Here is a 25987-nt window from a genome sequence, read left to right as displayed (position 1 = left end):
CTAGCATTCATGAGCGAATGATACTCGCAAGCAGTCAGCGAGTGGCCCGAACTGTTCACTCAGCGAACAAATACATCGTGAAATTTTTAGCCTACTCCGTCGCTCGACGACACTCACACACTACCATGCTCAGCGAAGAGCCATTCTCACAAAATGCCAGAGCGGCAGTCTTTTTGTTTTCCCGCCCTCAGTTTGCCATCAATTTGATTTTTTCTTGGTGGATGTTTCTTTGAATGGTGTCTATAATGTTATGAAATCAAAATAAATGCACAATTTAATTGATAACATTGATTTTAGGCAACCCAAATCAATGAGTATAACGCAGCGCATCAGAGAAAAAATGTTTTCAGTTCAGAGTGATCGGCGACGTTCGGCCTGTCTGAGCCGTTCGGAGACTGAGCCGATCAGAGAGAGAAGGAGAGTAGAAAAGAGAGTGTTCGGGAGCGAATGGTTTCAAAGTGACAAACAGTAGGAATTCATCAGGGCAGTATCGCGTCGCCTGCTATTTGTGCTCGTGAATGGAGTGGTTGATTTTGAGCAATCAGGTCCCTTGAATATAAGTATCAAACGAAACGAAATTTTGCATGATTTGAACTGTTTTAAAGTTTTTTGAATCGAATACTTATATTTTCACAAAATGCCGTATTTTCTCAAAAATACTCAAATTACCGTATATTCACAAAAATACTAAAATTGTATAATTCGAAATATGGATGGGTATCAAACGATTCGAAATTTTAAATGTATTTTAACTGTTTAAGAGATTTTTGAATGAAATACTAAAATTTTCATAAAATACCATACCATACCATAAAATACCGGCCTTATGCAAATTATAAAAATTTGAGTACTTTTAAAGTATTACGGTATATTGTGTTTTTTTTGTATTTATTCTTTGAAACTTACCTTAATATCAAACAAATGTTTACTAAGAGGAAGCTTGAAAATTCAACATAATTTGGTAGGTTTAAGTAACCTTTAGAAATATATTAAACATAAGTTATCGTCCTTTATAGTCGCTAAAATTATCGCCGATTTGTTGTCGGAATAACGATAACGATAGATATCGTTATCGTCCCGACGAAAACGATAGAATTATCGTTATCGAACCTCGATTATTTTATCGTTAGCAACCTGAGGGTTCCTTTACCAAAATTTTTTTGAATAAAGACTATTCTCAGCAGTCTTATTCGTGAGGTGTAAAAGGCAATGATTAATCACAAAATTTATCATAGTCGTCGGATTTTCAACACTGATCTAAGCTAATAAAAAAATTGTCAAAAAATCATAACTACGCGACATTTCAAACAATTTAAGTTATCTAGGACGAAAATGAAAGGTGGTTGATTGGGCATTATTTTTAATGTGTGCCCGAGCAGATGGAAATAACTTGGGAATAACATTTTTTGATACTTGAAAATACTACGCCAATATCATTTTATGTTATTTATAACATGATTTGTTATCCGTCGTTATGGATTTTTTGTTATAGGGTTGTTATTGTAATAACAGACTAATAACGTTTTTAGTTATTCTTCGAACAAATATTTGTTATTATTTATTTTTATTTTAACAACTAATCTGATCATCCCAATAACAGCTGGAGTTATTCTTCCATAACAAAAAATGTTGTTCCAAAGATGTTTTGGCATTCAATCAATATCAGACCAATAACAAATTTTGTTATGATAACATATACTGTTATTAAAATCTTATGAAAAAATTCATTTTTCAAGAAGATTCCATAACACTTTCTGTTATTTTAAAAGTATTTGTTATTGAAATGGCATGAATTTTGTTATTACCGTCTTCCCGGGTGGCCCTTTGTAAGTCTTGAAAAAAAAAAAATGTTTTCGAAAAGATCGGAAAATTTCACGAATGTTTCATATTTTAACATTGAAAATTGGACCATTAGGCTGGTAAAAATTTTATATAAAGTTTTTGTTTTGGTTTGGCTCAAAAAATCTGAAGGCCAAAAAAAGTTTTTCAAAAAACTTCAAAACTCCAATGAAAATTTAAGAGAATCAGCTGAAATCAATTTTGAATGCAATCCCCTGCGTTTACAATCATTTTTAAGCATGTTTAAGTTGATTTAGAAATCATTTGAATTTTAAAAAAAATACTTTGTTTCGTCAAATCATACATTTTTTGAAAACTAATGATTGCAATAGAACTGAACTAGTGTGAAATGCAATTTTAAACTTTTTTCCATGCTTTGGCTTTTTATTCCAATATTAATATTTTTAAAGTCCCCACCCCAAAAACTTTGAAAAATATTTGCATCGCCCTTAGTTGCTGAGTCTCGCCCGTGTGGATCAATGGGACCGCGCACTGGACTTACAATCCAGAGGTTGCTGGTTTGAATCCCGTAGCGGGCGCTCTAAAATTATTTGTGTAAATATGGGTATCCGGTGCCGTCGCTCCGTGTCGTACTCAAACACTTAGGAGCCCAGGGCGGCGAAGTCCTTGTAGTTAAAAAGGAGGACACTAGTGGTTGGTACTAGCAATAGTTGCCGACAGCTATAAAGTCAACTTCGTTTCTTAGTTGCTGATATATCGATTTTAGAAATTGAAGGGTTGTTCGGGTGATACTTAAAAAACTCCAATTTTCCTGTTTCTTTTTCTTTAAGCCACTGTATCTCAGCTGATATTCCAAAAATCTCTTGACTTAATAATTGAACAAACCCTTCAATACCAACAGCCCCACCCAACAGCGACGAAAAAAACATTTTGGAAATGTGTCTGGATATAAATTAGATTGTAGTAGAAAATTCAACTCGGAATGCATGTTTTTCTTTGAAAAATTAGGCGAATTGCTTTTGTTTGTTCTGCATGAACAGTAACTAATACATAGACTAAAATCGAAAAAAAAACTTCACCTTTAAAGAAGTAGAAATCTATTTGCATAACACGCTTTCATTTATCCAAATAACTTGTGAATAAACTTATCGTTAAATTAATATCTCAAGACAATGAATGTTTTTTTCTTGTCGGATTCTGTAACAAGTTCACTGTAATTTTAGAACTTAAGCAACAACAAAATCAAGTTATTTGGATATCTTTCAAAAAGTGCAAAATAAACACAACTAATTTGGCAATGACACAAAAACATCTCGCAACAGATACAAAAATCATCAACTTAACCATTCCAGGTGAACTGTTCTTGCAGCCACCTGCCCATAACCCCACCTGCCCTTTCTGGAAACAAATTTCCTATTTACAAAATTATTACCATTATTATGTGCTAATGTCCGAATGGCGTGCCGCGTCGAGTTTCGTTTTCTTTCTTTTTTCTGTATACCTACCTTCACCAAAGTCCTCCGTGAGAAGAATAACATTCTAACTTTAAGTTGGCCAATTATTTTGTGTTTTATTTTTTTTTTCTTTTCCCGTACCAACTGACCCGGCCCTGTCAGACTCTGTTTCTTCCGAGGCGAGGGACTAAATTTTTAACGACAGGTGTGCGTGGTGGTGGGCGAGAGTCCTTTTTCAAGTATTGATTTTTCCACCTGAAGCGGAGCTGTCTGTGCCCGGGCTCGGGCGGACGAGGGACTAATTACACTTCAACCTCCCTCCCCGCCGCTGGGAGTGGATTTTCAACCCAACTTTTCACCGGTCTATCGATTCCTCGCTGCGCTGCGCTAAAGTTGGTTAAGGGTCGAGCAACACTTTCCGTGAATAAGTGATGAAGGTTTGGGTTAACTTTGGAGGTAAAGAAGAAAGTATTTTTAAAACAACTGTTTATAAGAAGTTGATGGGATTTTTTGCTTTAAATATTAAACATTGAGCTACGGGCCGGAGTTCTAAACGAAAGCACTTAATAGCTTATAATTGAAGCAATCAGAAATGTAATTAGATGTCCCAAATGCGACCCACAGCGTGCGCTGTAACTCAAACTCAAGCTGTTCCATTAATAGTCTCTCGTTTACTGTGGTGGCTGTCGTGACAAAGGTTGATTCCAATGAAATTGTTCAATTTATTGGCGTCATTTATCAATCCTGAACGCGACTGCTCCACTCACCGGAATTGAATGAAATTGGTATCAATTTGTTACCGGTACAAGAAGACCAGACGAAGTTTAATTTTATCGAAGATAATAGATCAATCCCACCTTAAGCGAATCCCATCAAGAGTTGAAACTTATTAGATATTTCTCGTTTTATTCTCTCTTTTCAGATGTTTGACTGCAAAAATCACATACGAGTGATACAGCCGATGGATAATGGAAATCGGTTGTATATCTGTGGTACAAATGCGCACAACCCCAAGGATGTGGTGATCTATGTAAGTATCAATAAAGATAAGTTAACGTAAATAATGTATCAATTTCAAGAATTTCGTTAAAAATAACGAATGCCGGGACCCGTGGTGTAGGGATAAGCGTGGTTGCCTCTCACCCAGTCGGCCTGGGTTCGATTCCCAGAAGGTCCCGTTAGCATTTTTCGAGACGAGATTTGTCTGATCACGCCTAAAGTAAATGTTGGCCCCGGTCTAACCTAGAGGTTAGGTCGTTAGCTCAGTCCAGGTGTGTAGGAGTCGTCTCCCTGGGTCCTGTTTCGGTGGAGTCGCTGGTTGGCAGTTGGATTCACAATCCAAAGGTCGTCAGTTCGAATCCCGGGGTGGATGGAAGCGGTGTAAAAAAGGTTTGCAATTGCCTCAACAATCAAACCTTCGGACATCTAGTTTCGAGTAGGAATCTCGCAATCGAGAACGCCAAGGCAATGCTGTAGAGCGAATTTTGAATAAGCATAAGCATAAGCATAAGCATAGGTGCCCACCCGCAGTTGCTACTCCGTTATTGACCAGGACCTCCAGAAGTTACATCCACGAGCCGTGGAAGATAAGTGGGTGCTATCTTTCCTCGCTTCGCAACTTCTCAAAGGCCTCTATCATGCAATGCTGTAGAGCGAATTTTGAATATATTTGAAACCTATTTTCTCTATTTGTTCCATTGATGTTGATGATAACAACATCCCAACTAACATTTCTGAACCAGCTAGCCACTCGCCTAGTTTTATGAAGGTTTTAAGGTAGCATCTTGATCGTTTAAAAGTTTTATATTGGCATTCATCGCAACCAATAAGCAGAAGCTAATTAATAAGTTTAAACAAGGTTTTATGCGTCGGACAAAAAGCCGACTGGCTTTCAATAAGGTTTTATGAAAGTTTTAATACAGGCTTGAAAACCAAATAGCAATGCCATCCCAAACGGTTTTATTGCATGCTTCTTTAAAACCAAGAGTGTTACAACTGTCATGTGCCATTAGGCATGCAAAAAGCTCACTTAAAACCATAAGCTCCTGAAAGAGCATTTAACGCAGCCAAAATTTGATTTAAATTTGATGAAAACACACAATTAAGATGAATTTCTGACATCATTTATTAACGATGTCAGAAATTCATCTTAATTGTGTGTTTTCATTCATGCACCCAAAGGAAACATATATCTCAAAATCTGCAACAGTGGATTTGCTGCAGAAAATGTCACATTTTATAACACTTTTTGCAGCAAGCCCCTAGATCATTTTTGCCCGCGTGTAACTATTTCAGCGATCTGCAGTTCTCACCAACACATATAATGCTGGCCCGTCCCCGAGCAACACTCCACAGAGCAGCATATGTTGGTGCTCTTTCACTCACTTCTCATCAAGCGTCCATTGCGCGGTGGTAGCGTGTCGGATCAATAACCAAGAAGTTGGTGGTTCAATCCTCGTTCTAATAAGGGCTTTTTTTTGGAACAAGTTGCAAAAAGAGGATTTTTTCAGCACGAGTCGTACATTTATCCAACGAGGTTCACCGAGTTGGATAAATACGAAGAGTGCTGAAAAAATCAATTTTTGCAACGAGTTCCAAACAACATTTTTTGCAATTCCAAAAAAACACACACTGAGTGAAATTTTCTGTCAAATTTTCATGTATTTTGTCAATGAATCGTTTAAATAAAAAAAAATGTTGAAGAGTGTTAGTTTTCGAAACAAGTGCTGAAAAGTTCAAATTTTCAGCCCCCATTTGAGTGCTGAAAAGTAGAACTTTTCAGCATTTATTTTGAAAAGTGTTGCTATTCGATTCTGTAATTTTTGGTACAGAAAAGTAGGCTTTTCCGTCGTTCAAGAATGACAGGAGAAGTAAGGAGTTTCGCGACGGAATTGCAAAAAAAAATTTTAAATTTTTTTGCAATAGAAAATGCGATCAAAAAAACTAATTAAAACTGTGATTGCAAAAAAAAAAAATTGTGATGAAGTGAGTTGATTTTTTTGCCTTCCTCACCTTACTGAGGAAAGGCTATAAAATCACTCGAAAAATGAACTTCTCAATTAGACCTCCTAGACCCACCTTCATGTATACCTATTAGGGTGGGTACGAATTTTGAAAAGTTTTCAGATCAAGTTCTGGTGTGGTTCCCCTTGTAGAGCATACCCATAGAGACTCTCAGGTCAAATTTCAGCTCATTTGGTTGAAAACTGGCTTGTCTCAAGCGGGTTCAAGTTTACATGGAAATTACTATAGGAATTTTTGAATTTTCGTTCATTCGCTCCTACAGGCTTGAGGAAAACATGTAGAAACTTCTAGGATGGCCAGAAATAAGCGGAATCGTCTGGAGAACAACTTTTCCTAAGAGACCAGGTCGATTCGTTCAACCCCCATCGAGCTCAACGGCAATGCATCCGGGGTTTTCGGAACCAACGGTTTTCCCCAGAAAAGCATCAAATTTTCCTTAGCATGCTATGAATGCTTCATGAAAACCGCGACGCCACGTGTCAAACAGCTACCACGTGATTGTAAAAGAAAAAAACTGTTATGGTGCAACATAACAGTTTTTTTTTTCTTATTTGGAGGTTCAGAATACAGCTGAATAGTATCCTGATCACCCTGAATTATAATTCTATGGTTCAAAAAGTAATAAAAAGTATTTTTTTATAGGAGATGCTAGTCCACGTGGTAGCTGTTTGACATGTGGCGTCGCGGTGTTCATCAAGCATTCACAGCATGCTAAGGAAAATTTGATGCTTTTCTGGGGAAAACCGTTGGTTCCGAAAACCCCGGATGTATTGCCGTTGAGCTCGATGGGGGTTGAACGAATCGACCTGGTCTCTTAGGGAAAGTTGTTTTCCAGGCGATTCCGCTCATTTTTAGCCATCCTAGAAGTTTCTACATGTTTTCCCCAGGCCTGTAGGAGCGAATGAACAAAAATTCAAAATTTCCCATAGTAATTTCCATGTAAACTTGAACCCGCTTGAGACAAGCCAGTTTTCAACCAAATGAGCTGAAATTTGACCTGAGAGTCTCTATGGGTATGCCCTACAAAGGGAACCACACCAGAACTTGATCTTAGAACTTTTCAAAATCCGTACCCACCCTAATACCTATAGACTCAGAATCAAATTCTGAGCAAATGTCTGTGTGTGTGGTGGGATGTTGATCAAAAAATTGTCACTCGATTATCTCGAGACTGGCTAAACCGATTTTGTCCGTTTTGGCCTCATTCGATCCGTCTTGGGGTCCCATAAGTCGCTATTAAAAATTATGCAGATTAGTGAAGTACTTCAAAAGTTATGCTAAAAAAACGATTTTGACTAATGTTCGGAAGATTGTAAAAAGGGTGGTTTTTGTAAGAAACCCCGTCATGTTATACATTTTTAGAAAGGTATCTAAAAGACCTTTCTAACGCGTCAAATACATTGAAGATCTGGCAACCCTACCAAAAGTTATGAGCACTTAAGTGTTATTTATGCACTTTTTCTAGGCCGGATCTTAGATATTTTGATGAAAACGTTGTCCGGATCTCTCATGCGACCTATCATTGGATAGGTAATCAAAAGACCTGTCCAACGCGTCTAAGACATTGAAGATCTGACAACCCTATCAAAAGTTATAAGCACTTAAGTGCTATTTATGCACTTTTTGGAGGCCGGATCTCAGATATTTTGATGAAATCGTTGTCCACCCTGCAATATGAAGATCTGACTACCCAATCTAGTGGTATGAATAATGAGTCAAATTGATAAAACACTGCCCTTTTGTGTCTATTTTGGATAGCACCCTTTAAATGTGAGGAAGGCACCAACCACCTAAGGGTGGATTAAGTAACGTTTTGACTTTATCTTCCACACATTTATCAATAAAATTATAACCGCAGCTGAATTTGAGCCACCAATTGTTAGTAACAAGCTTTGAAATTATTTTATTTACCTTCAATATCTATCTCCATAGCTGCATTTGGCAAGACGACGACTTATTTTTTACCAAAACAAAATCTTTTTGTCATAAGATGCATGAAGCCGTATGAAATGTCATTTTCCCTTACTAATACCAAGGTTTTGATAAAGGTTTTATTAAGGCTTTGACCAGGTTGTTAAAATTCAGATGAAAAACCTTAAACTCCTATGAAGGTTTTATAAAGAGGCCGTAGCAACCGTTGGCGGAGGTTTTTTTGGATTTTAGGTGGGGTTTATAGAGGTTCTGTTAGTTTTGGCTGATAGGTTTTATAGCGGTTGCTTTGATAAAGCCATTAATGTTACTTGGGATTTCCATTTTTGATAATTTTATTTCCGTATTTAATTTTTTTCAGTCCAGAATCATGTATCTATTTCTATTCATTGAAAAATAAAATGAAGCAGCAACAACAACAAAATCTATGCAAAGCTTCAAATATTTGATATTATCATAGAGTTTTGGTTGGGCATTTTAGCAAAAATCGTTACAGAAAATACTGAAGAGAAAACCAACCGATTCCCTATTTGACATGAAATTGCTCTGGTTCAGAATAATGATGCTAAATTAGTTCAAAGCATAATAAAATAAATCATCTAATCATCAGCAAATCATACTTTTTTCCTTTTAATTCCGTTATTATTAGTTTAAAAAGAGTATTTAACACTGAATAATTAGGTAAGCTCTGTATTAATACGATGCAACTATTATTTATGCCATATAAACAAAAAATCAATAGAATTGATTCCAAACCATTATTAACAAAACAATAGCCAAATTCAAAATGCTTGAATTAATTTCAGAACTGATTTTATTTACTGTATGCGTATGGAAAAGCTTTTTCTATACCCCAAAACTGTTTTTGTTACTCTTTTCAACTTTCATTCATTGGTCACAAAGCCGTGTAACGTTTCACTAAACTAGCTCGGGAAATACTATCTAATATTTATTCGGAGCAGCTCGGTTTAGCTTTTGTTTACGTGGAGTTTGATTGCATAAAATAGTACAATAAAAGAAGGCTTGCGCAGTTTTTCCGCGCTTTGTTAGGCCAGAGGTTTTCCAGCTGTAAAATTCCACCAATGAAAAGGACTTTCCACTAGTCGATGCATGTGATCAATTCGTTCAAATTATCGCTGGTAAAAAAAGCTCGATGGGGCAAACTATATGCTGTGAATGAAAAGCGCTCGAAAAAAATAAAAGATAACAGAATCAAACAGGCTGCAAAAAAAATCGCTCGCAGAAATCTATTCCATGTTCGCCATTTTTTAAAACCCTCTTCTTTTCCCCTCTTTTCCCATTGCAGTCCAACCTGACCCATCTGTCACGATCGGAGTTCGTGCCCGGAATCGGCCTCGGCATCGCCAAGTGCCCGTACGATCCGCTGGACAATTCGACCGCCATCTACGTGCACCAGGGCAATCCCGCCGATTTGCCCGCGCTGGTGAGTGAAATATGAAAACTGCGCTGGATTCAGCTTGAGCAACAAAAACAAAAAAAAAATGCAAGCGAAAATGCATTAGAAACATTGAATTTGTGGGGATTTTGGTAACCTCCCCGTGGGGCCACAAATCCACGCGGATTTGTGGGTGGTCAGCCCTGGTGGCCAAGCTGCGGAGATGTACAATCCCCTCTCCGGGGAGGGATACCTAAATAACTATCGGGGAATAAATTTTAGAACCGAGCGCGAGTCCGTGGTCATCAATTGTTCTGGGAACGGGTTTAGTACCTTTTTTTTGTCCGTAAATTTGTGGCAAACTCGTGATCTGATAAATGATTGCGATATTTATTGTTTTCGCTGCAAAGTGTATCTTCAGTTCAGATTCATTTTTTACAATTTCGTTTAAAAAAAACAACTTAATAACTAAATTGCTACAAAGTTCATTAGTGCAGCCATTTGAATGCTGAAAATCAAACTTTTCAGTACATGTAACTAAAAGAAATACTTTTCGACACTGCTTTGATTTTTTTTTTGCTGCACGGAGAAAAAAGAGTTCCCAAAATCGTGAACAAGCGTTCATGGAAATGGGAACCACGAACAAAGTGCTCAAATTCCATGGTACGATTTCCAAAAACGTACCATGGGATTTGAACACTTTGTTCGTGGTTCCCATTTTCATGAACGCTTGTTCACGATTTTGGGAACTCTTTTTTCTCCGTGTGACCAAACCAACGAATGCCAAACTAAAGCAGAATAACCTTATTCAAAAGTGTTTTTAAGTTTAATAAAGAGTGATTTTTGATTAAGAAAAGCAAAAGCCTACAGCCATAATGTCTGCAGAATATTAAAGATTTCATGAACAAAAAGTATTTGTAAAAAAAATACAAACAAAACATTTAAATTAAAAAAAATTAGAGCTCATAAGGCCGTTGCAAATATTTTTTGAAGTTAATGTCCCTAGACTCTGACCAAAGTTGAGGGGCGGCAAAAAAAAAAGGTTTAAACATTGAATTTACGAGCCATGGTTTCAACATTTGAATTAACAAAGTATTTAAAAATGCATTTTACACCTGCCCAGTTGTTTTGCAATCATCAGTTTCCAAAATACCTAAGTATAGACGAATTTTTTTTTGCAGAAAAAAAAGTTTTTGCAGTGCTGTACATTGGAATTTCATAAAAATTCAAAATACTTTTAAACGACATAAACTTTGAAAAATATTTGCAACGGCATAACTGCTGAAAAATATATTTTTTTATGTTTCTCTGGGCCAAATATGACAACCAAACCAAATTTAGCAATGACCTCATAAATGAGCTGTTCTGTAGAGTCTCACAATTATTCTTTGTTTTTTTCGACATAAGTAGTTTGTACATGTTTGGTGTCAAAAAATGCCATCATTAGTTTTTTTGTGAAAATTAGTTTTTTTTTTTTCATTTTGTCGATCGAATTGCTACATAAAGTTTTAATTTCGGGAAACAATAGTTTTCCTCAGCGTTACTCAATCAGTCTTTCATTTTAAAGTGAATTGTCGAAAGTTGTCGAGATAGATTGAAATTTTAAAAATAAATGTTTGTAAAATTTTAAGCTCTTTCAATACGAGTAATTTACGCAACAAGTAGCAAAAAAAAAGTTTTTTTTTCAGCACGAGTCGTACATTTATCCAACGAGGTTTACCAATACGACGACTGCTAAAAAATCAAGTTTTACAACGAGTTGCTTAGAACTTTTTTTTTGCGATTCAAAAAAACGCCTTTTTAATTGAATTTTTTGTCAAACATCCATGTGTGATGTAAATTCACCGTTCAAAACTAAAACATATCGAAAAATATTACTTTTCGATACTAGTGCTGAAAAGTAGAATTTTTCAGCAAAAGTATTAAAAGGTATTAATTTTCCATTCTGTTATTTTTGGTAGAGAACACTAGGCCGTTTCATCGCTCAAGAATGACAGTAAATGTAAGGAGTTTCACGAAAAAAAATGCAAAAAAAAATAATTTTGAGGTTACTTGTTTTTGACATTTTTAATTGTCAGGCGCTTTAAACAAATCGAAATGAGCAGAAAATTGAACAAAAAATTTCTTTTTTAACATTAAAGCTTGAAACCAAGCTGTTTAACCGAGATATCGTCAGTTGAAAAAATGAGAGCAATTTGAGTAACACTGTAAAATAAATCATTTTTACCATTTTTTATTTTTTTCCGAAAATAATTTTAACTTGAATGAAAAATAAAATTCCTCACAACATTAAAAAAAAAGCTACTGATTTCCTGTAACTTTTGATAATTGTATACTTAGAAAAAAGTTCAATCATTTGCGATTGCAATTTACTTATTCCTCTAAAAAAAACCTAGTGTAAAATATGTTACTATATATCTCAAAAAAATTAAAAATATTATTTTGGGTGTAAACATTTAAGTTAATTTTTTTCGAGTACACAGTATAAAATCATGGTAATATTACATATGGGATGGGTTATATCTTTCATGTTAGAAAAATGTGTAATTTTGCTTCTGAAAATTTGTGATTTTACCAGTTTTCTGATATGTTACTTTAAAACTAAATTAAGTTAAAGTTACATCATCAAAGAGGTAATATTCAACCTTAGAAAATAACGCCTTCCAAATTTTTTTTAACTGTATACTAATTAAAATTATCCAAAATGCCAATCACTTTAGTTTCTTAAACATTTTCATATACAGAACACGATTTTTGCAAAAAATATATGTATTCTAGACTTGAAATTTGAGTTGAAGAACTAAATATTTTGTTCATTAAAGTAATAAATGGCTTGAATGGAAATGATTTTTTTATTATAACTGAACGTTAATATTTTCGTCTAACGATAACGATTATGGTTATCGTTATCGTCCCGACGATATCGTTATCGTTATTCCGATAATTCTATCGGCGATATTTGATCGACGATAACGGACGATAACTTATATTGAATCTATTTCTAAAATTGACTTAAACCAACCAAATCATGTTTAAGGTTCAAACTTCCTCTTAGTAAATTTATTCTGATAATACAGTAATTTTCAAAGCATACATTATTGAAAAAAAAGCACAAAACAACGTATTTTTTTTGAAAATGTCCATATTTTTATTATTTGCAATATGGGTATCAAACGATTTGAAACTTTGCATGCATTTCCACTGTTTTAGAGTTTTTTGAATGAAATACTCAAATTTTCACAAAATACCGTATTTTCTCGAAAATACTCAAATTTCATGATTATCAATATTCAAAAAACCCTAAAACAGTTAAAATACATGCAAAATTTTGAATCATCTGATACCCATATTGCGAATTTGTGAAAATTTGAGTATTACATGCAAAAAAACTGTAAAATAGTTAAAACGCATGCCAAATTTCGAATTGTGTGAAACCCATATTGAAAATTTGAATTATTTGAGTACTTTCAAAATAATACGGTATTTTGTGATTTTTTTGTTGTATTTTTACTTTGAATCTTTCCATATCATTAAAAACGTATTTAGTAAGAGGAAGCTTGAAAATTCAACATAATTGGGTTGTTTTAAATCAATTTTAGAAAAATATAAGCTATCGTTCGTTATCGTCGATAAAATTATCGCCGATAGAATTATCGGAATAACGATAACGATAACGATAGATTATCGTCTCTATAGTTCTATCGTTATCGTTATTTCGTAATCGTAATTTTATCGTTAACAACCTTGCAGAAAATGTTCTTGTACTAGGTCCCTACAGGTATTCTACAAATTAAAAAATGTTTAAAATCTAGTGATAGTGCCAAAAGCAAAAAAACAAACAATACATCTCGTTTAAATATCCACCTTTAACGTTCTTTCTCTCCCCCCCCTTTCTCTTCCCGCAGTACTCCGGCACGAACGCCGAGTTCACCAAGGCCGACACGGTGATATTCCGGACGGACCTGTACAACATGACCACCGGCAAGAAGGTGTTCAACTTTAAGCGCACCCTGAAATACGACTCCAAGTGGCTCGATAGTGAGTATCTTCCCTTCCCCAAGGTTTCAGGAGCAGTTTTCTTTGCAGACCTGTCTCTCCTAGTCATACAGCAAGGGTGTTATCTTAAAACCAAAAGAACATTTTCCTTTCCATTTTCCGGGCAGGGTTTTATAGAAGGGGCACGTTGGCATGCTAATGCTGCCGATAACTCTGGGAAAAGGGGGGTTTTCTGGTTGGGAGATAATTTATTGAATTAAGCAGGACCACGCAGAATTGTCGTGAGAAGCTTGTAGGTTACTAGTAGAAACTGTGGGTGTTGCAATTAGAATTAAATGTTCTTGTGTTTTGTCACAGTTTACATTTACGGAAAATGCAATTTTGGTGGGTGATCAGAATCTAATAACATCAAATTAAAATTGAAAACTACATATTCAAACTGCAGAGCCTTCAATAAAACTTGTTATCTAAAAACCAATATCAATTTCGATGAAGAATGGAAATCCCCTTTACGACAAAGGTTTGCAAAAACAATCCAGCCTCAAGTGTCTGAATCAATAGAGCGAGTAAAGGTAAACTGGGTCCACTTTTCACCTGTGGAGAGTATTTTCCAAACAAACATCCTCCCAAGTAAAACACTCCGCCCCTTTACCCTGACAGTCAGTGGTCGTGTGAGGTGAGGAAAATAACATTCATGCAGAAAGTGTCATCCTTTCTGTCCGTGTCTAGGAGATTTTTCAACTCCCAATTCCAGTTTCATCAACTGTCCATCCGAGCTGAAGTGTTCCTGGAAGTAGGCAAACTAGCAACACTATTGAGTGAAGGTCTTTTTCTCTGCAATTATATTCGACTGAAGTTGTTTAAAAAATAAATAAAATAAAATTAGAGTAAATCACAGTTGAGCAACCTTACTTCCTTGCTTACTCTTTTGTTCGAATCTCATATCAAATATTTTTTGAAATTTGTTGTCTAAAATATTAAATGTGATCATTATGAATACATTTGTCATTCAGTAAAGTTGTTTTAAGATTACCTAGAAATTCTACCGCCTATTACTCCGATGGACTCATCCTTCTAAACTGTTTCGATAGAAATGTTTGACTTCACACTGAATACCGGTGGCAATTTTCACCCCACACTATTTATTTTCCTCCCATTTTTTTCTCTTCATTCCAGCCTGAAACTAGTTCTAAATGGAAAAGTGATCCTTCAGAGGGAGAGCTTTTTTTTGCTGCCTCCCATCCACCTCTTTCAGCACTCTATTTGCGGAAGGCTTTTTTGCACATCCACCCGCCAGCGTTGAGCTTTCAATGGAGGGGGGCAAATTTGCCTCCCACACCCGGTACTGCGAGAAGGTGTTGGGAAAACTTGCCACACTAACTGCTTCGCGTCTGTTGAGCGTCTATTTGCGTAAAGGAGGGTGAGGGGCAAACTATTACTGCACCTTTTCAGGTGCTCTTCTTTGTACAGAGGTGTTGTTTTTCTTATTTCCAGCTACTGACCGACGATTGATGAATGCTTTCCAAAGTGTGGGAAGCTTTTGATTTGGTGTGGCAAGGCAGGACTTTGTTTGCACTTAATCTGTCCCCAGTTCCTGGTGACGATGGTCAGTTGTATGTGAATCTGTAATTGCAATCTGAAATGAATGACACTTTTCTGAAAAGAAGTCTTTTGAAGTTGTTTTTGAATCTACACAGCTTAGTTTCTATCTTACTTACAATTTTGTTACTAAATATTTTAGTCATTCAAATAATGCTCAACCTAAAACAATCGCCCTTTCATTAAGCTCAGAGCAATAAAACCGAGCCATTGTTGTGTACTGCACTACCAGTGAAAAGCAATCAATCAAAAGCGAATTACTTTCATCATCCCGTACAATGTCATCCCGTAGCTCGTAACTTTCCAGCCATAAACCCTTTCCCCACCAGCATCCCGATTCAAACAATTGCCATTAAATTTCAATCCAGTTGCGATGAGCGCTGTTGTGCGCTATTGTGAGTAGAATTTGTTTCATTACTTTCTCATCCCAGAAATTGCAACCACTTCAGGGGCACTGAACAATAGCATTCTGAATGCTCTTCAAGCGGTGGAATGTTGGCTTGATGTCTAGGTTACCGTCTGTGAGAAGAATCAATACGAAAAAAAACTACTAAAGCTCATTTCGAGAAGGTCGCATTTCCTGAAAATCAACAAACGTTGTTCGCTGAGGAAACCCCCTTGAATATCTTCTTCGTTTCTCCCAGGTTGAAAGAATCCTTGAAACCGCCGCGATGAGCTGTCTGTTGGACACACAAAGGAGCTGCTCTCCGAACGTCAGGATCAAAATCTGGTGATGGGAGAGTACCGTTACATAGAGATACTACAAATTACACTTTTTCAAAATAATGTTTATTCCCGGGCAGACGGTAATAACAAAATTCATGCCATTTCAATAACAAATACTGTTAAAATAACAGAATTGTTATGGAATCTTCTTGAAAAATCCATTTTTGCATAAGGGTATAATAACAGTTTATGTTATCATAACAAAATTTGTTATTGGTCTGATATTGGTTGAAATCCAAAACAACTTTGTTATGGAAGAATATCTCCAAATGTTATTGGGATGATCGGATTAAATGTATAATAACAAAAAAATAAAAACAAAGATTTGTTCAAAGAAGAAAATGTTAGTCTGTTATGACAATAACAATCCAATAACAAAAAATTCATAACGACGAATAACAAATCTTGTTATAAATAACATATAATATTATTGGGCTAGTATTTTCAAATAACAAAAAATGTTATTCCCAAGTTATTTCCGTCTGCTCGGGTTTTCACTTTTTGCGACATTACAGATCTTATATATTTTTTTTTTATTTGGACAGACAACATATAATTTAAAGCTGATAATTACCATCCGAAAATTTCTGCTTCAATATGCTGGCAATTTTCAAGCATTGTTAGTGCTGACATTTGTATTACTCACATTTTCTAGCCAAAATAATTCTTTTACAAACCACATTAAAAGTGTTTTCCTTGTGACTCATATTGTTTTTTTTTCTCAATTTCTTGAAGTTTGAGAAATAAAATAAAATAACTATTTTCAATTTATTCAAAAGATATATACTTTAAACTAGAAGTCAAAACGACTAAGGCATATGGAACTATCTTCATAAACATTTTCAATTACATTATTGCAATTAAAGCAACTTTTAAACACGGTCAGTAGTTTTCTAAGCTTATCCAAGCAATTTATGAAGTTGAGTTTCCTCGAATAGGCCGCGATAATCGGCTTCCCTCCTACTAACATTTACACACAAGATCCTCTGTAATTACTTTTAGCTTTGAGAAAAATGTAATTACAAAAACCGACTCGATCGTAACCAGGCCCCAGTACTGAAAAGTACCTAATAAAAATAATTTTATGATAAAAAAGTTGAATTTGTAAACAATAATTTATTTCAAAAAGCATCAAATACCATTGTTTCCAATTTCGAAGAAACATTTGTTTTCCAATTCATCAAACTTGACTTAAATTTTTATTTTGGGGTGTTTGTTATTTGTCTTCAATTGAAATTTAAAACAATTTGAAATGCACTTCCCTGCGTTTAAATTCATATTTAGCATGGATCAAAAATGTTTTGATTTTTTTTTTTTGTAAAATTTCCTTGAACAGTACTGCAAAAAGCTTTTTAATAAGTCGAAACATATATTTCGTCTGTAACCAGATATTTTTAAAACTTACGATTGCAAAACAACTGGGCAGCTGTTAAATGCATTTTGAAACACTTTTTTCATTGATTTGATTGTTTAAGGAAATAAAAGATTAGAAAACACACAGCCGAAGTTGACCCCTGAAAACTTAAATTTTCAAATACATAAAGCACATTAAAAAGTCTACCTTGGACTCGGCTTGGACCTGATGTTTTTTAATTTCCGAGTTCCTCTTTCCATTTTTTTATAGATCAAAAATTAATTGAAAATTGATTTTTGGTGTATTTTTTAATCGAAGCTTGTGGCGTTGAGTTGTATCGGCTTAATTATTTATATTCTCCAAAAGAAAATTGATAACTCCAGTATTTTTTCAGAGTCCATAATAAAATTAAAAGGCATTTTTTGTAATTTGAACTTTAATTTTTTTCAAAAGAGAAGTTTTAATTGTTCTACTATTTGTTGCATAATAATTCAGATCAAATCAATTCATCGTCGTGATGAATATCAAAACCATGTTTTTGATTTGATTTTGATATACCCTTGATTTTGGACTTTCTTAACCGTTATCTTTATTTTTACAAGCATAACATAAATTTGGTACCTCCTCAAAAATTCTCAACATATCCTTAATATTAGGTTTACTGATTTTTCAAGCTAACAAATAGCCAATTTTACGGTTACCTTGATTCTTGAACACTTAGTTTAACAGATGGTTAAAAAATAGTCAAAAAACTATCTTTTAAAAGTACTGATAGCTTTTTCTGCAATATATTTTATACAAATCTTCTACAGAATGTTTCATAATTTTCACCAATTTTCAACGTTTTACCAATAGAAAGTCATTATTTTCAATTGATCTGGTTTTTTAGTCAAAATAATATGATCCCAACATAAAATGCTTAATTATCCGAGCTTTTGTTAAATTAATTAAAAAATAGTATTTTCAAAGAAGCTTAAATTTAATTGTATAACCATGTGAATGCTTTATTTTTTTCTTAAAATATTCGCAACGTGGGTTTTATTTGATATCTCACAGTTTCTTTTAAATATTCTTGAGACAATTCCATTTTTCAAAAGTTTTAGATTCCCTTTCAAAAAATCCGTTCAAATAGCGCCAAAAACAATCAGCATGAAAATCTCAAATCTTTTATTACAAAAATCTCAAACGATTTGAGAACTGAATAAAACTGAATAATATTGTGTATATTTTGTCGTGCCCGTGTGGATCAATCGGACCGCGCACTGGACTCACAATCGCCGGTTCGAATCCCGCGGCGGGTGCTCTTAAATTCTTTGTGTAAATATGGGTATTCGGCCGTCGCTCCGTGCCATACTTTCATACACTTAGGAGCCCAGGGCGGCGAAGTCCTTGTAGATAAAGGGAAGACACTCGTGGTTGGTACTAGCAATGGTGGCCGACAGCTATAAAGTCAACTTCTTTTTTCATAAACCGGAAAAAATTGCTTTTAAATTTAAAAAATATACTCATGATTAAAAATATAATAAGCTGATATTTTCAAAAAACAGAACAGTCCAATTCTAATAAACGTTTAAAAACAGCTCAAAAATTATTTAAAGCCTAAATGGCTTTTTTATCCAATTATGAAACTCAAAACTATATTCACAAAACTGATTATTTTACAAATACTGGCTACAAGGAATAATCAAATGTAAATATTGCTAACAAAACATTTAACAATTTGAGAAATGGTTGAGAAGTATAAAAATTATTTAGCAACTTGTAGCTCTTCAATTTGGTAACATTTTAGATATATATTTAAAATCAGGGTGACCGCTCAAATCCCATTTTCAGCTTCCCGAATTTTTCCTGACTTATCCAGAACCTCAAATAGTATGCATTTCTTATCTTAAGTATTTTCTTAAAACTAGAATTTTTTATAAACAAAGTCTATTCAATCATCGATCAAAATTTAAAAATAAATAATTAAAAACAAATTATTGAAATTTTTTGCAAAAATAAGGAAATAACACAGCGTAACAAAAAATATTTTTTTGTTATTAGCAGGACGATTCAAAAAACTCCCCGAGGGATCGGCTTCCTGAACACAATGCAACCTGGCCCATGTCTTAATTGTTACCCTAGCTCGAGATATTCAATGCAGAAGTTTTGCATATGAATCACCCCCCGTCGAAAAAATATTTTTTATTTTGTTTTCACTGTAACTTAAGTTCTATTAGGTCTTTTTAGATGCTTCTGGTGTCATTGGACGGTAAATTGTTAGAAAAACCCAAAATATAGTCCCGTTGGTCGGTTCCCGTAACCGGTTCCGGTGGAAATCCGGATTAATGGCCAAAATTGTGCGAAATCTTCAAAATTTTGAAATTTGTTGCTCTTTATGCGAAAAAAAACATACTATTGCTTCAAACAATCAATACAAACTCAAAAAATGGTTTGTCCAAGCATATCCGAAGGTGTTTTATCGAAAATGTGGCCATTGAGAACCGGTTCTGGCCAATCCGGATCCGGAAACTAGAAAACATTTAAGCAGTTTTTTTTTCAAAATTCCTATGTGTCAGACAATTTAGAAAAACAAATGTGGTGTTGAAGCATTTTTTGCTACTCTATATTTTCAGAATCCCAAAATATGGCCAAGGGGCCAATGGGAACCTGTTCTGACTGTCCCGGATCCGGGAAACAGTGGTCACATGACATTTTTATTGAATTTATTAAAAAGTTGTTTTAGTTACCAGAATTTCAAAATTCCTTGAAAAAAATCTGATTTTATTTATAGCCAGAATCAGAAATGTGGCCATCGGGAATCTATTCTAAATGTTCCGGATCATGGAACCAGTGGACACTTGACAATTTTATTTAAAATAAAAAAAATAAGTTTATTTTTTTAAATTAATCTAAATTTCATCAAAATCAGATTCAGACATGTAGCCAAATGGCTAACCGGACCCTGTTTATATATTCCGGATCAGGGAACCAGTGGACAAAATTCAAGATTCCTGGAAAACAAATCAGATCAGAAATTTGGTCGAGTGGCCTACCGGAACCTGTTTTAAATGTTGTTAAAATATTGTAAAATATTTTTATTAAGAAACATTCAGGATTCCTTAAAATGAATCTGAATTTATTTAAAATCAGATTTATAAATGTGGCCAATGGGAACCTGTTCTAAAAAATCCGGATTAGGAAACCAGATGACACTTGACATTTTAATTAAATTTATTTAAAAAAAATACTGGATTTATAAGATTCCTGTTTTAAAATCAGAATTTATTTAAAATTTCTTTGACATTATGATTAATTTTGTTTTAAAACATAGTTACTGGATTTATTTAGGTGGGTCTCGTGGCGCAGGGGTAGCGGCTTCGGCTGCCGATCCCGATGATGCTATGAGACGCGGGTTCGATTCCCGCCTTATCCACTGAGCTTCTATCGGATGGTGAAGTAAAACGTCGGTCCCGGTTTCTCCTGTCTCGTCAGAGGCGCTGGAGCAGAAATCCCACGTTAGAGGAAGGCCATGCCCCGGGGCCGGGGGGCGTAGTGCCAATAGTTTCGTTTACTGGATTTATAAGATTCCTGTAAAACATATGAATTTATTTAATATCAGATTCCGAAATGTTGCCAAATGGCTAATGGGAACCTGTTCTAAATAATTTGGATCAGGAAACCAGTGGACACTTGACAATATAATTAAATTTATTTAAAAAAAAACATATTCACCGGATTTATAAAATTCCTTGCAAAATTCTGAAATAATTAAAAATTATTTTGACAATTTAATTTCATTTATTTTAAAAACATAGTAACTGGATTTATAAGATTCTCCGAAATATCTGAATTTATTTAAAATCATTTTGAAATTTTAATTAAATTTATTTCTACTGGACTTAACAGATTCTTGGAAAAAAATCTGAATTTATTTAAAATCAAAATCAGAAATGTGGCCAAATTGCCAATTGGAAAAAAAATTAAAATTAAAATTATTTTGACATTTTAGTTAAATTTATTTAAAAGCATAGTTACTCGATTTATAAGAGTCCCTGAAAATTATGACTTTACTTAAAATTATTTTGACAATTAAAATTCATTTATTTTAAAAACATAGTTACTGGATTTATAAGATTCTTCGAAAAATCTGAATTTATTTAAAATCATTTTGAAAATTTAATTAAATTTATTTTTAAAAATAGTTACTGGACTTAACAAATTCCTGAAAAAATCTGAATTTATTTAAAATCAGAATCAGAATTTAATTAAATTTATTTAAAATCAGAATCAGAAATAGGTCAAATGGCTAATGGGAACCTGTTCTAAATAATCCGGATCAGGAAACCAGTGGACACTTGACATTTTAATTAAATTTATTTAAAAAAGTTACTGGAACAATAAAATACCTGTTAAAATAAAACAGATTTTATTTAAAATTATTTTGAAATTTTAATTGAATTTATTTAAATAAATAGTGACTGGACTTAACAGATTCCTGGAGAAAAACTGAATTTATTTAAAATCAGAATAAAAAATATGACCAAATTGGAACCTTTTTCTAAATAATCCGGATCGTGAAACCAGTTGACACTTGACATTTTTATTAAATTTATTTAAAAAAAATACTGGATTTATAAGATTCCTGTTAAAAAAACAGAATTTATTTAAAATTATTTTGAATTTTTAGTTAAATTTATTTAAAGACATAGTAACTGGATTTATAAGAGTCCCTGAAAAATTCTGACTTTACTTAAAATTATTTTGACAAATTAATCAAATTTATTTTAAAAACATGGTTACTGAATTTATAAGATTCTTCGAAAAATCTGAATTTATTTAAAATCATTTTGAAATTTTAATTAAATTTATTTCTAAAAATAGTTACTGGACTTAACAGATTCCTGGAAAAAATCCGAATCTGATGTGTGGCCAAATGGCCAATTGGAACCTGTTCTAAATAATCCGGATCATGAAACCAGTTGACACTTGACATTTTAATTAAATTTATTTAAAAAAAATACTGGATTTATAAGATTCCTGTTAAAAAAACAGAATTTATTTAAAATTATTTTGAAATTTTAGTTAAATTTATTTAAAGACATAGTAACTGGATTTATAAAAGTCCCAGAAAAATTCTGACTTTACTTAAAATTATATTGACAAATTAATCAAATTTATTTTAAAAACATGGTTACTGAATTTATAAGATTCTTCGAAAAATCTGAATTTATTTAAAATCATTTTGAAATTTTAATTAAATTTATTTCTAAAAATAGTTACTGGACTTAACAGATTCCTGGAAAAAATCAGAATTTATTTAAAATCAGAATCTGATGTGTGGCCAGATGGCCAATTGGAACCTGTTCTAAATAATCCGGATCATGAAACCAGTGGACACTTGACATTTTAATTAAATTTATTTAAAAAAGTTACTGGAATAATAAAATTCCTGTTAAAATAAAACAGATTTTATTTAAAATTATTTTGAAATTTTTATTGAATTTATTTAAATAAATAGTAACTGGACTTAACAGATTCCTGGAGAAAAACTAAATTTATTTAAAATCAGAATAAGAAATATTACTAAATGGCCAATTGGAACTTTTTCTAAATAATCCGGATCATGAAACCAGTTGACACTTGACATTTTTATTAAATTTATTTAAAAAAATACTGGATTTATAAGATTCCTGTTAAAAAAACAGAATTTATTTAAAATTATTTTGAAATTTTAGTTAAATTTATTTAAAGACATAGTTACTTCATTTATAAGAGTCCCTGAAAATTATGACTTTACTTAAAATTATTTTGACAAATTAATCAAATTTATTAAAAAAAAACATAGTTACTGGATTTATAAGATTCTTCAAAAAATCTGAATTTATTTAAAATCATTTTGAAATTTTAATTAAATTTATTTTAAAAAATAGTTACTTTACTTAACAGATTCCTGAAAAAATCTGTTTTTATTTAAAATCAGAATCAGAAATGGGTCAAACGGCTAATGGGAACCTGTTCCAAATAATCCGGATCAGGAAACTAGTGGACACTAGACATTTTAATTAAATTTATTTAAAAAAGTTACTGGAATAATAAAATTCCTGTTAAAATAAAACAGATTTTATTTAAAATTATTTTTGAAATTTCAACTGAATATATAAATAAATAGTAACTGAACTTAACAGATTCCAGGAAAAAAACTGAATTAATTTAAAATCAGAATAAGAAATGTGACCAAATGGCCAATTGGAACCTGTTCTAAATATTCCGGATCATGAAACCAGTTGACACTTGACATTTTAATTAAATTTATTTTAAAAAATACTGGATTTATAAGATTCCTGTTAAAAAACAGAATTTATTTAATTTTTTTTGCCATTTTAGTTAAATTTATTTTAAAACATAGTTACTTGATTTATAAGAGTCCCTGAAAAATTCTGAATTAACTTTAAATTATTTTGACAAATTAATCAAATTTATTTAAAAATACATGGATTGATAAGATTCTTCGAAAAATCTGAATTAATTTAAAATCATTTTGAAATTTTAATTCAATTTATTTTAAAAAATAGTTACTGGACTTAACAGATTCCTGAAAAAATCTGTTTTTATTTAAAATCAGAATCAGAAATGGGTCAAACGGCTAATGGGAACCTGTTCCAAATAATCCGGATCAGGAAACTAGTGGACACTTGACATTTTAATTAAATTTATTTAAAAAAGTTACTGGAATAATAAGATTCCTGTTAAAATAAAACAGATTTTATTTAAAATTATTTTTGAAATTTCAACTGAATATATAAATAAATAGTAACTGAACTTAACAGATTCCTGGAAAAAAACTGAATTAATTTAAAATCAGAATAAGAAATGTGACCAAATGGCCAATTGGAACCTGTTCTAAATATTCCGGATCATGAAACCAGTTGACACTTGACATTTTAATTAAATTTATTTAAAAAAATACTGGATTTATAAGATTCCTGTTAAAAAACAGAATTTATTTAAAATTATTTTGACATTTTAGTTAAATTTATTTTTAAACATAGTTACTTGATTTATAAGAGTCCCTGAAAATTCTGACTTAACTTAAAATTACTTTGACAAATTAATCAAATTTATTAAAAAAAAACATAGTTACTGGATTTATAAAATTCTTCGAAAAATCTAAGTTTATTAAAAATCATTTTGCGATTTCAATTAAATTTATTTCTAAAAATAGTTACTGGACTTTACAGATTCCTGGAAAAAATCAAAATTTATTTAAAATCAGAACCTGATGTGTGGCCAAATGGCCAATTGGTACCTGTTCTAAATAATCCGGATCATGAAACCAGTTGACACTTGACATTTTAATTAAATTTATTTAAAAAAATACTGGATTTATAAGATTCCTGTTAAAAAATCAGAATTTATTTAAAATTATTTTGACATTTTAGTTAAATTTATTTAAGAAACATAGTTACTGGATTTACAAGAGTCCCGAAAAAAATCTGACTTAACTTAAAATTACTTTGACAAATTAATCAAATTTATTTAAAAAACATAGTTACTGGATTTATAGGATTCTTCGAAAAATCAGAATTTATTTAAAATCATTTTGAAATTTTAATTAAATTTATTTCTAAAAATAGTTACTGGACTTAACAGATTCCTGGAAAAAAAACTTAATTTATTTAAAATCATATTAAGAATTGTGACCAAATGGCCAATTGGAATCTGTTCTAAATAATCCGGATCATGAAACCAGTTGACACTTGACATTTTAATTAAATTTATTTAAAAAAATTGCTGGATTTATAAGATTTCTGTTTAAAAATCAGAATTTATTTAAAATTATTTTGACATTTTAGTTAAATTTATTTAAAAAACATAGTTAGTGGATTTACAAGAGTCCCTGAAAATTATGACTTTACTTAAAATTATTTTGAAAAATTAATCAAATTTATTTAAAAAAACATGGTTACTGAATTTATAAGATTCTTCGAAAAATCTAAGTTTATTTAAAATCATTTTGCAATTTCAATTAAATTTATTTCTAAAAATAGTTACTGGACTTAACAGATTCCTGGAAAAAATCAGAATTTATTTAAAATCAGAATCTGATGTGTGGCCAGATGGCCAATTGGAACCTGTTCTAAATAATCCGGATCATGAAACCAGTTGACACTTGACATTTTAATTAAATTTATTTAAAAAAATACTGGATTTATAAGATTCCTGTTAAAAAATCAGAATTTATTTAAAATTATTTTGACATTTTAGTTAAATTTATTTAAAAAAACAAAGTTACTGGATTTACAAGAGTTCCGAAAAAAATCTGACTTAACTTAAAATTACTTTGACAAATTAATCAAATTTATTTTAAAAACATAGTTACTGGATTTATAAGATTCTTCGAAAAATCTGAATTTATTTAAAATCATTTTGAAATTTTAATTAAATTTATTTCTAAAGATAGTAACTGAACTTAACAGATTCCTGGAAAAGAAATCTGAATTTATTTGAAATTAGAATAAGAAATGTGGCCAAATGGCCAATTGGAACCTGTTCTAAATAACCCGGATCATGAAACCAGTTGACACTTGATACTTTAATTAATTTTATTTAAAAAAAATTACTGGATTTATAAGATTCCTGTTAAAAAATCAGAATTTATTAAAAGTTATTTTGACATTTAATTAAATTTATTTAAAAACATAGTAACTGGATTTATAAGAGTCCCGG

General features: G+C 32.3%; 1 protein-coding gene across 1 annotated transcript in view; it reads left to right on the top strand.

Moving 5' to 3' along the window:
• Positions 1–25987, top strand: part of LOC120412892 (semaphorin-2A) — a 142155-nt gene that overhangs the window by 98804 nt on the left and 17364 nt on the right. The window contains exons 8-10 of the mRNA XM_039573522.2: positions 4177–4284; positions 9514–9651; positions 13509–13641. Coding sequence (XP_039429456.1) covers positions 4177–4284; positions 9514–9651; positions 13509–13641 — 379 coding nt within the window. The remainder of the gene's footprint in view (positions 1–4176; positions 4285–9513; positions 9652–13508; positions 13642–25987) is intronic.

The sequence above is a fragment of the Culex pipiens genome, chromosome 3 (assembly GCF_016801865.2).
Source record: "Culex pipiens pallens isolate TS chromosome 3, TS_CPP_V2, whole genome shotgun sequence".
Taxonomy (NCBI): Eukaryota; Metazoa; Arthropoda; class Insecta; order Diptera; family Culicidae; genus Culex; species Culex pipiens.
This window is presented reverse-complemented; position numbering and strand designations above follow the sequence as displayed.